Source organism: Harmonia axyridis, chromosome 3 (assembly GCF_914767665.1).
Source record: "Harmonia axyridis chromosome 3, icHarAxyr1.1, whole genome shotgun sequence".
NCBI classification, from domain to species: domain Eukaryota; kingdom Metazoa; phylum Arthropoda; class Insecta; order Coleoptera; family Coccinellidae; genus Harmonia; species Harmonia axyridis.
This window is the reverse complement of record NC_059503.1, coordinates 59,880,500-59,892,780: the sequence shown is the minus strand read 5'-3', so window position 1 is coordinate 59,892,780 and position 12,281 is coordinate 59,880,500. Positions and strand designations below refer to the sequence as shown.

Below are 12,281 nucleotides of genomic sequence, written 5' to 3'. Positions count from 1 at the left end.
TCGTTGCTCAAATACCATTATTTATGGAAATAAGCCAATTCCTTCAACGACACCGTACTAATTTGAATGACAATTCATTTGTTTGGATTCCGAACACTGACAGGAGAACCAAAAATGGCGGTGTGTGACGTCACACTAATAGAGCGTATTGGCTCCCCTTGGTAAAGACCGTTTCATTAGAAAGTCGCCTTCAAATGGAGCTTGAAAATGACTTCGGTTTCACGAACATATTCCAACCTTTCTTTTAAAGAAAGCTTTCTTCCATTCATAAATGTTAAATTTCCTAGAGTTGGCTCTAAATTTAAATTGAAATTTTGTGTATCAAGTGAAAGTAAATGAAGGTACTTAATTCCAAATATGATCATTTTAACAAAAAAGTTTGTGTGATAGAGAAAAACGTGTGATGGAAATGACACTATCGGGACTTTATGAGGAAGGTCACTTCTAACCTTTTTAATTTTGTATTGATATTGATGATGGACTATATGTTAGATAGTTATTAGGACTGTTTCCATCATCTATACGGTTGGTTGTTTCCGACGTTTCGGCAAGCTTCGTCTGCCGTCTTCAGGGTGTTGTTCCTGAGAAGGATCGATTGTTTGATTCTGAGAAGAACCATTTGCCAATCCCTTTCATAGCCTCAAAATTGTTTTATGGAAAACGTTTCTTCTGTAAAGGAGATTTCTCACGGACAACGAGACTTTACTGAAACTGGCCCTAACTGAAATCCTCAAATGTAGATTTGTTGTGGTTATAGCTGATCAATAAGTAAGCAAAAGCTTCTGATTCGACTCTGGTATTTTCATTTATGATTTGTTTTATCTTTGCTATGTTACCTGCTAAATTCACGCTGCTTATAGTTCTTCTATTGATTGTATGTATTCTTTATTTTATTTTATTTGAAATTCAACTTTCATTTTGCATTTCCCCCAACGTCGTAAACTCTTTTTTCAATTTTCAATTTTTGGCCGATTTTTGAATGAAGTTCTTTATTGATTTCACAGAGAAACTTCATCACTATTTCAAGAATATGCGGGTTGTCAAATAAATTTTAAACTCATTCGAAGAATATGAGTTTGGACCTAAATCAGATTATATAATCAAAAATCCTTCATCTTGTCACAGGTTACCTTTCAAAGGAATATCAATTACATAATGAAATATCTTAAACCTAGAGTAATTGAATAAATCAACAATTTTCGGTATCCGATATGAGTTGTAAATGCAATGATCTTTCACATATAATTACGTGTATTAATTTGTAAGCCTGCACCAATGCCCGGGATGATTCACCTTTAAAAAAATTTCTTCATCTCATGACATTTCATGTTATATGAGATGATCATTCAATTTCATTGTGTTGACCAGTTCAGTGAATTTATGCAAGAAGTGTTATTTCACGGTGAAATTGTTGGAACATCTAGCGAGCAATACGAATTTATTCATATTTTCTTTCGATCATAATGACCATCCAGTTTCATAAGGAGGTCTGTGCTTTCAAATTTCATCATAGCAAAAATTTAATTTCGCTGAATCTATGATTGTGATAGACTTCATGTATTATACATATACTATACACAATAATATAAATGGTAACTCCGGATAGCGTTAAATCATGTATTCTTGTAACTTAGAGTATTAATAATTATATCAATATCCAGACTATAGGAAAATTTTCTTCATTTGGAGGATTCATTAGACTTTTTTTTATTTTCTCCGTACAAAACCTCTCTCCTCAGTGTTTCTGATATTCCAACACTTTTTAGGAGGAGTGAAGCAATCTCAAACGTTCCTCTGGTTCCTCTGGAATTCAAAAAACGTTTTTACATCTTCATTTTTAATTTTAGTAAGAATGCATTTTCAACCTTCAACAAAACCTTTTGTATAACATTTTTATGTGAAGATTTATAAAAAAATAAATGTTTCTTCGGAATGTTATATATTGCATATATTTGCTCTTCAATAAAAATTCATCTTATTCTTTTTTTTTCATTTCAAAAAACTAATTGAATGAATAACTCTTTACAATGAACAATAGTGAAAACCTCATATGAATCGTCTCTAGCCTAAAATAAACCATACTAATTTTAGAACTATACCCTATCAGCTTTGAGTCCATCTCAAGAATGGTCGAACAGTGTGTCCAGTGTGGGACTTCTCCTATGTGTCAGTTTATCATTAGGAGTCTCTGTGGATTTGTTGGTTTCTTACAAACCATGGCATATACATTGGAGCTCTAAACAGTTCATTTTGTGTGTCTCCTTGGTATGGATTTTGGTTGCATAGTCTCATGCTGCCAATCCATATGTTAGTTGGAGTCTTGCAATTGACTTGGTCATTCTTAATTTTGTATCTTGGTTCATTAGGCTCTTTCCTTATATAAGTGGGTGAAGTTTGCTCATTGCTGAGTTTGTTTTATCCATTGCATATTTTATATGATTTTTCTATGTAAGTATATATATTCTCTTCTTCTGGTACCATGACCGTTTAACGACCGTTGGTCATCATGTTGGCTATCATGTTGACAACTATTGCTTTATTGACAGCTGCTCGAAGAAGTTGCAATGTAGATTTCCTGTACCACTGCTTCAAATTCTTCAATCACTATGCTCTCCTTCTTCCTGGACCACGCCTGCCCCGGATTTTTCCCTCCATAATGAGATGTAGGATCTAGTATTTCTCTGGTTGCCTTATGATATGACCAAAGTATTCCAATTTGCGTCGTTTGATTGTTTTAACTACTTCTTAATCTTTGGCCATGCGATTGATAACTATGTTGTTAGTAAGTAGTAAGTCTATTACCTAGTGTTTAATCCAGATACTTAACTTCATATTCCCAATTTATCTTCATCCTCAGATCCATTTATCCTTAGATTTGAATTGATCTCTAGTCTCCTTCTTTTGTATAAAAATAGTCTAGTTTTTTTGAGTACTATGAGTTTTGATATCGTTTGCTGGTATAGTGACACTGAAAGACTACATTTTGAGTATGATAAAATTTTGTGGGTTCGAGAACACGTATCAAGTTAAAAGTGAAAGTAATCCAGAGATCTCCTTGTATATGCAGATCGACCTGATCTATTCGGTTAACTTTAAATTTAGTTAGCATAGTTCCTGGCCAACCAATTTAGTTGATATATAACAAAATTGAAGAAGAAAACACTACATTTGATACCAGGAAATATAAGAATTCTTGAGATAGATTGTTTCTTGTTAAAGTATTCTTTCAATAATATATAGTGACAATAAAATTATTATGGAATATATACTCAGTGAAACAAAAAATCCAAAATTCCATGAAAATGAAAGTTTGAGATGGTTTGTAAAGTATTGAGGACGTAGACTATCAGTAAGGTTATGGTCAAAACACAGAGATCAAGTTAACATGAACATCAGCTAATAGATTTCAATTTTATTCATTCCTTCGCACTTTCAAGGTGTTTAATAATTTTATGGTGAAATCTAGAAAATATTTTTTCAGATTGGGTTAGTCTAGTTTATCGTTTGCTAGGATAGGTGAAGTTTTTTGCCGACACCAAAATTACTCCACATTACAAATGGAACGATCTCAGACAATTCTTTTAGATCAATAAAACATACTTCTCTTAATACCCAAATCCTCTAAGTAGACGTTGACGTAAGTGCAATTTAAGCTTGATCAGAATCAATAAATGTTTAGGAATAGTTATTTATAATACAAGTGCAGAAGGCATTGATATTCTTCCACGAGTTCAAAATTCAAAAACGAGCCACGAAGTGGCGAGTTTTGGAATGAACGAGTGGTAGAATGAGCCTTCTGTACGAGTATTATACATTATTTTCTCTAATTCATTGCATTCTCATTGAAATTAATGAAATATTTCCATAAATATAATTTAGTGATTTTTGCATTGAAAACTGTTGGTTGGCAGAACTGATTTCTTTAAGGCAATTTGATGAATTGACAGATAAAGCCGTAGCGGAAAGTTCGGAGTGCCAACATAGAATAATAAAATATAACCATGAAAACTGTGCGTTTCTGATATATTCTCGCACGATTTTGTTCTACAAGATGTACAAGAATGAACGGAATAACCACAGAATAAGAGAAATGAATTATTGAAGTGGAAAATTAAAGATAATTAATATACTAACTGACAAAGCAAGTGCAACACCCAGAAGGAGCTGTTTAAATTTTAATTTTTTTTTTTTGTAAAACATGGATAGTATAGCAAGGAGTAAATGATTGAAATTTGGACAGCTCCTTCTGGGTGTTGCATTTTCTTTGTCAGTTAGTATATGTGTTCAACATGGATAATTTCGATATAATTCATGAATAAAAGGAATACGATTATAAACGCTCACTTCCTTATAATAAAGAATAAAGAAACTACTAATATTGAAGAAAACGTCGAAATATCATTTTGATCAGAAGATGTAGGAAATGATTCATCAGAACAAAATTATGTTTGGTTGAGTCAAACTTCCTCAAAATTTGATATCTTTAAAGCGGCCAAAGATTCTACTGAAAAAAATGATGGATATAGTGACTAGATGCAGTTTTCTGATATCTTAAATTCTTAAAATATTCAATAGAAGAATTTTTATGAAATATCTGTTCAATTGATAAATGTTGAGTCGCGTCTTCATTGAAATGAAAAAAAATCGAAGTTAAACGCAGGAAGTTTGCAGTATTGAGTCCAATACCTAAAGGATGCACCAGTGACCCCGAGACAGCGTGGCATGGACCGACATAAGAGGAGGAAAAGGGTCAATTGATGACGCAATGTCTACGCAATTTCCGATCTTGGCAGTGCCTCAACACAATTCAAGAACTTGCTCGTGATGTAATCACTTTCACCTCGTTCGAGCTTGTTTTTGGCCGTCGTCTCTTGTTTAGGAATTCCCGTTAACCGATATTGGCATATTTCGAGAAACTTGCATAACGAAAACCAGATATTACGAAAACAAAAGGATATGAATTTGGTATTCATACAGATTTTATTGTACAAAAAGTTTATATGCATAATATATTATATACTGCATGCAGGGCCGTAGCCAGGGGGGGGCATTATGGGGCAATGCCCTACCTTTAATTTTCAATGCCCTACCTTAAAAAATAGTAACAATTTAAATAATATTCAAAGGAAATTTCATTATGTGACGTGAGGAAAAAATTATCACTCGCAAATCAATTCTGAATTAATCACGAGTTGTTAGAGATTGCGAACTACATCAATAGAGTGCACCGTGGTCATTGTATATATACAGCACGCTGTATTTTCAGAAGCACCTCATGTGCTTATTTTCTTGATTCCGCACATAGATGGCATTTGAAGTATGTATGGGACCTGTACTGGAATATACGCCCCTTGGTAGGGGGATCCCCATATAACCCAAAATAGAGTTTAGCGAAATAATTGTTTGTTTATTGAAGTGAAGTGAAGTGTTGATTGACTCATTTAGCGATGGATATAAGGACTTTCTTTACCAAAAAACGAAGAGTTGAAGAGGGAATTCATCACGATGAACCCCATTGCTCAAAACCCACTCCTAGTTCTATGGAAACTAGTTTGGCAAAACAGGTTGGTAGAAATAGAATTAACTATGGTATTCCTTCGGATATTGCACGAATCGGAGAACCGATAAAACAAATTATTTTAAATATATATCCCAAAGAAAATAATAGGGCCTTTGTTGCGGATTGGTTTAAGCGATATAAATGGTTGCAGTATTCGGTCGAGAGAGATGCTGCTTTTTGCTATCCTTGTCAACAATTTTTACCCCATGGAAGCAAACAAAGTTCTTATACTTCCACAGGATTCAGAAACTGGAAAAATGCCAGTGATACAAGAACTGGGTTTCCAAAACATGAGAAATCAATTCCTCATACACAAGCCATGGCGATGTGGCAAGACAAACTACGCAGAATATCTACAGGTAGCAGTGTCGAAACTTTGATAAATCATGAAGTTTTAGAAAAAAACCGGTATTACATGAAATCAATTGTTGAAGTTATACAATTTTTAGTTGTCAACGAGTTAGCTTTGCGAGGAAATTATGTTTTGGAGGAAAAAAAAGAACAAGGATTATTTCAGAATTTATTTGAATACACGTGCATGAAAGATCCGAATTTGAAGGAGGCTTTCAGCCATATACCACAAAATGCGACATATCATTCACCGGAAATTCAAAACCAAATAATTCAAGCAATGGTTCAAGTAGTACAGAACTCCATTGTCAAAGATATCAAGGAATCTGACGTGAATTGGTTCACTCTAATGGAAGATGGAACGAGGGATAAGAATAATCGTGAAAATATTGCTATAGCAATACGTTACGTTAAGGATGGAATCGTCAATGAGTCGTTGCTGACAGTTACAACAACTGAACATCTTGATGCAGCAACATTTACCGAATTAACTTTAAACACTCTTACGAAAAATGGCATTGATCTCTCCCGTATGCTAAGCCAATGCTATGATGGAGCAAGTGTTATGAGCGGAAAAGTTTCAGGAGTTGCGACTAGAATAGAGAATCAATTGGGCCGAAAAATTCCTTATGTCCACTGTTATAACCACCGCTTACATTTAATAGTTATCAGGACTATCTCTGAAATGACTTTCATCCGTTTATTTTTTGATCAATGCATCATGTTACATGAGTTCTTTCATCATGGAAAAATAGCTGCAATGTATGGTGGAAAAATAATTGGCAGATTACTCGAACAACGTTGGTCAGGACACTTGGCGGTTACAAAAGTTGTAAACGATAATTATTCAGAGATTTTGCTAACTTTAGATAAAATGAAAAATGACAGATTCAATGGTGACGACGTTGCCAAGAGTGTCGGCATCAAAAAAATTATGCTTAATTTGGAATTCCGAATGGCTATGGTTGTGGCCAAAAAAATACTATCCATGCTTCAGCCTGCAGATGCAAGTTTACAAGCCCGAAGCGCAGGATTGAAAGACGCCCTAATAATCATAAATTGCGTCCAAAATGAAATCACAAAATTGAGAACAGATGAAATGTATCATCAAATTTTGGAAGAAGCTAAATCTATGACAAGCATTGATTCTGAAAATAGGACTCACACCCAAAAAAGGCAAGTCAGAAGATCTAATCGCATGGATGACTACTTGATGTTTGACTCTTCCTGTTCCTCAACGAAACAAAATGAAGAAGATCAACCATTTAAATCTGAGTATTTCGAAACATTGGACATACTAGTTGCTGAATTACAGAGAAGGTTTTCAGACAACGATGATCTGTTAAATTCTGTAGCGAGTCTCGATGAGTTGGATGTGAACAAAATGGAACCTTTGAAAAATTTAGGTGAGTGTAAGGCAATTAACAAAATGATGTTGCTGCTTCTAAAATATTACGCTTGTTTATTCATATTCAATTCACAATTTAAATTAACTTTTCAGGTATAACAATTCCATCAAATGAAGAGGCTACAGTGGTTAAAGCTTATTTGAGTCGTCGTGAGGATAAAACAGAAGACATAGTGCAAGTTTTGTACAGACAGCGAGAGGCTTTCAAAGATACATATGAACTCTTTGCATCTGTGGCGACCATAGGATGTAGCACTGCTGTTTGTGAATCTACTTTTTCAACCTTAACTGCAATCAATAGACCTCAGAGGCTGTCAATGAGTCACGAAAGAATGGCAGGCATGGTATTTCTGGCCTTTGAAAAGAGAAGGACTCAGTCTGTTGATCTGAATGAAGTCCTTCGCATATTTAATAATATGACAAATCGAAGGATTCAGCTGTTTTGAGGAAGTTTTTTATCATCATTATATTAATCACAACATGTTGAAAGAAATAATATAAACTGAAGAAATAAATATTTTTATATATACATACTACCATACACTCAAAAGTAGGTACGATGAAAATTGATTCATCAGATCACATCGAGTACAATTTTTTACTTCTGCCCTACCTGTAACCTTCATTGCCCTACCTTAAATTCATTTCTAGCTACGGCCCTGACTGCATGGCAAGAAAGTAACGCAGCAAGCCCATAATTCTTGTATGCGGAATTATTAAGGAAAATACGATCACGCGTCGATTCTCATTTTCAAAAGCAAGTTACGCTATAAATTTTTTTCAATTTGATATTTCTTACCCCCCACAACTTTTTTTCGAATAGGAATAAGTACCGGGTTTGACACTATAATTTGATCCCTACTTTGTTAGTAAAAGAGGTACAAAAAAAATTTTTCTACAAAAATATCACGAAATCAACTAGTGTTTTTTAAAATGATTTCACAAAACGAAATATATACAAAGTGGGCAACATATTGATTGCAACTTCATTTTTTCAAATGGAATACCCTGTATATTTTTCTATATTTGACTGGCTCTTTTTCCCCTGATGACGAATATGATGGCGATAAGGGAAGAATGTGGAGTGGTAGACATCGGGAAATTCGTCAGGAAGAGACGCAGAGAATGGAATGATCATGTTGGTAGAGCGGGCTATGAAAGACTTATAAAGATAGCACGAGATCGAAAAAACACTGGAAGGAGGGACGTAGGAAGACTAAGAAAAAGGTGGCTGGAGAGCTGGGTATCCACCTCGGTAGAGACACCGTGAAGAAGAACAGGTTACGACCTAAATAAAAGAGGAAGAAGAAGAAGACGAATATAAAGGGTGATTTTTTTAGAGCTATAGAGCTTTAAATTGCAATAAAACAACGATGGATTTTTCAATTGACATGAATTTCATTTATTCGCAAAATAATCTTGTGGCATTACATTTTAAATATGATTTCTGGCATATGACCACCACGGCTGGCTCGGATGTAGTCCAATCTGGACGTCCAATTTTCGATGACTTTTTCCAACATTTGTGGCCGTATATCGGCAATAACCCGGCGAATGTTGTCTTCAAAATGGTCAAGGGTTTGTGGCTTATCCGCATAGACCAATGACTTTACATAGCCCCACAGAAAGTAGTCTAGCGGTGTTAAATCACAAGATCTTGGAAGCCAATTCACAGGTTCAAAACGTTAAATTAGGCGGTCACCAAACGTGTCTTTCAATGAATCGATTGAGGCACGAGCTGTGTGACATGTTGCGCCGTATCCCCAAGTGGCCATAACATTCGGCAGCGTAATGCCCGCCACTCACGAGGCGTTTCTTCCAGCGTTTGGTAGCTAGCGTCGAAGAGATTCCAGTCAGACAGCTCGGGACACGGCCGTACGAGTGTAATTCAGAGTATGAACTTGACTGCCCGACTGGAATCTCTTCGACGCTTGCTATCAAACGCTCGAAGAAACGCTTCGTGAGTGGCGGGCATTAAAGGGAACGCCGACAAGCCTGATGAGTGCATGTGTTTTTTTAGCGTCAATAACTCGTAAACAGCAATATGAAGGGATCACATCTGGATATTTATGAGTAGAATGTAAAATGCGGACTTTTTGTGGTTTTTGATGTTATTTAAATTGGTCGGTATTCCTTCCTGTTGTTGCTGACAGAATTGAATCTCATTTGGTACACAGATTCACATGCAACTTGAACTTCCGGATTCAACTGCTCCAGATTCTGTGTAGGATAGTTTGAATGAAGAGGTTTTTTCCTCCCACTATATCGAATACCTGTGGTGACTACTCAGAAACGTTCAATCTTGATATTTGGACCATTGAACACCTTACTTATTACTGCTTCGAATTATGAGAAGAAGTTATCTGATTCTGATCAAACGTGAACAAAATATCGCCTCAATTAAAAAATAAATATATTGAATAATTCTTGCATGTCTTAGATGATGATAAATGACTTAACACGAAGTGATTTTCAGTTGGAATGCACTGAAGTTTATCTGCATATATCATTTTATAAAATTTAAATATAATGTTCACCTCGTATCATATAATTAGCTATCATGGAATTACATCAGTAACTGGTAGTGCAAATAATTCGCAAAGTTTTGGTTACAATTGAATTTAATTAGGCTAATGATTAATCCAGTTCCATTTCGGTATCGGTAACAATCTGTTCAAAATCCCGACAGCTCAATGACACGACTCAAGGAATTTGTAAACTGCAACACCACTACATCTCAAGCATAAACTAGTGATGTTATCAAATCAGGCAAGCGTTATAATAAAACTCTAGTAACTATTGAACCAGTTAGTGATTTTAATAATTCAAATCATTATTTGGGGTTTCTATACATCACGACGTTTCTCGCTTTAAAATATTACCAAATGACTCTCTGAGCAATAAGAATTGAATGTGTACAGGGTGGGCAAATAAGCGAGGTAAGCGGCTATATCTCAGGATCCACTCATCGTAGAGACTTGCGGTAAAAAAATTTCGTACAAGAGAACACACTGGAAATTGTTTTGAAGTTCATACCTCTACCGCTAGGGGGCGTAATAGCTACCGTCGAGTAGAAATATGAATTTTACTCGAAAATGTTTCATATGAAGTTGAAGAAAAAATATTATCACTATAATCCTTGGAAAATTCTCTATCTTTTTGAATTGTCACTTTCGATTTTTCGACCTCAAATAACGGTAAGTGAAAGGAAGAAATCTGACTGATTGAAACGCCTGTAATTTCAGTTTGGCTCAACATTTTTGAGCAAATCAGATCTCGTCTGAAAGATAATATCTTGTTTATTGAGGACAAAATATAGTCATGATAAATTTGTTTTTGCTGCTTTCGATAGGGGGCGCTAAGTCAGAAGTTCATTGTTTTGTTCATTTTACTCCGAAATTTCAAATGTAATGATAAAATTTTCTTAACAGAAACAGAAATTCCATCAAATTTGCATGAAAACACCTGAAGGTCGCAAAGCGATAATTTCATGCGTTCTGAATTTATGGCCGAAAGAAGATATTCTTCAACTGATGCACTGCGAAAAACCGAATTGTGTATTTAAGTTCTAACAGAAACAGAAAGCCCATCAAAGTTGTATGAAAAAACCAGAAGGTCGCAAAGCGATAGCTTCAGGCTTTCTGGAGTTATGGCAGAAAGAAGACACATTTAGTTTTTCAGTGCATCAGTTCAAGAATATCTTTTTTCGTTGTAATGAATGTGAATGATAATTCGCAATAACTACAGGCTCATTGAAAAGATATTCAACAAATTCCCGGTTCTATCCCAGTAGAGTGAACGCAAACGAAGTCGTTGTCACCCCTCACAGTTATTAGGCATTAAGTCCTTCATCCTGGCTTAAGATAAACACCCCAGGGTGGTTGGCACTGTCGATATCTCACGATAAAACAACTAGGTTCCAATTTCAAAAGATTTGTACAGGATGTCAAAGCAATAAAAATGTAGTCGTAAAAACTCTAGGGAGGTTTAAATGGCCCAAAACTTCGAACATAAAAATCTGTTCTATTCGGAGGGACCACCAACGGTGGTGCGTCCAAAATGGTTTCCAATTTTGTGCGGTGCTAACGGTACAACCCCATGTCAATAGTACATAACATGGGGTGGAAGCAATAATCTAGGTACATAAGGACAATCACTCTGATTGGACGAAAGGAAAAAGAAGATAGACGCTTAGAAAAATTTGGTAGAAGGAGGGTGACGATTATTCAACTATAAAAACAATAGTTTTCAATTCAGTAGACAGTTCAAGTTCGATCCTAAGTTGAATAAAGTTCAAGTCAGTTTGCGGGAACGGTTTCAGGAAAGGTACAAATAGGGAATTTGTTGAAAGGTTTATTTGAACAGTGATTGTGATATCCAGGGTAAGGATATTTAATTTAATCTTATATACAGGGTGTTTCCTAAACATGCGGCAAAAATTCAGGGGGTTGTTCCTTGGACTATTTTAAGCATGTTTTGTCCTTGGATGATTTTTGAAAAACCTCTTTGTTTCGAAGATACAGGGCGAACAACATTTTTCATATTTTTAAAATTAATAATAGTTTAAATAAAAATGCGTACCGCACTGTGTTTACTAAGTAGGTACAATTTATTTTTAAATTTGTTTAACAACATTCCAATTACTAAAAACGGCCAGTTTTTTGACTAAAAATTGATAAGTGCAGATGGTAAAGGAATACAGATTAAACACGGTTTTCATTTGAATTCGTTTGCTGGGTGTAACTCAATAAGAAATGATCCTGGTGTTTTTGAAAGGGTTCGGCAGTCAATGAGGAGAAGATTGGATGCTTGTATGCTGGCTAGAGGTGGTCATTTTCAACAGTTTTTGTAGGTTGAGTTGAATTTTCATGTAATTTTTCATAATAAAATGTTATTATCTGAAATTTTGTTTCCCCTATATCTTCGAAACAAATAGGTTTTTCAAAAATCATCAAAGGACAA

The 12,281-nt window shown here is 35.1% G+C and overlaps 2 protein-coding genes across 4 annotated transcripts in view; both read left to right on the top strand.

The window, feature by feature from the left end:
- LOC123675584 (scavenger receptor class B member 1) overlaps nt 1–12,281 on the top strand; it is a 129,471-nt gene that overhangs the window by 83,687 nt on the left and 33,503 nt on the right. The gene's annotated exons all lie outside the window — the stretch shown is intronic.
- On the top strand, nt 5,027–7,848 carry LOC123675583 (zinc finger MYM-type protein 1-like). The gene is made up of 2 exons (XM_045610961.1): nt 5,027–7,317; nt 7,413–7,848. Exons 1-2 carry the CDS (start codon nt 5,448–5,450, stop codon nt 7,763–7,765), a joined length of 2,223 nt encoding a protein of 740 aa, XP_045466917.1. The 5' UTR covers nt 5,027–5,447; the 3' UTR covers nt 7,766–7,848.

Excerpts from the sequence above, each read along its gene's own strand:
- LOC123675583 (XM_045610961.1), top strand. The coding sequence starts at position 5,448 with ATGGATATAAGGACTTTCTTTACCAAAAAACGAAGAGTTGAAGAGGGA. Across the intron at positions 7,318-7,412 it reads GGAACCTTTGAAAAATTTAG|GTATAACAATTCCATCAAAT; the intron begins GTGAGTGTAAGG and ends TTAACTTTTCAG.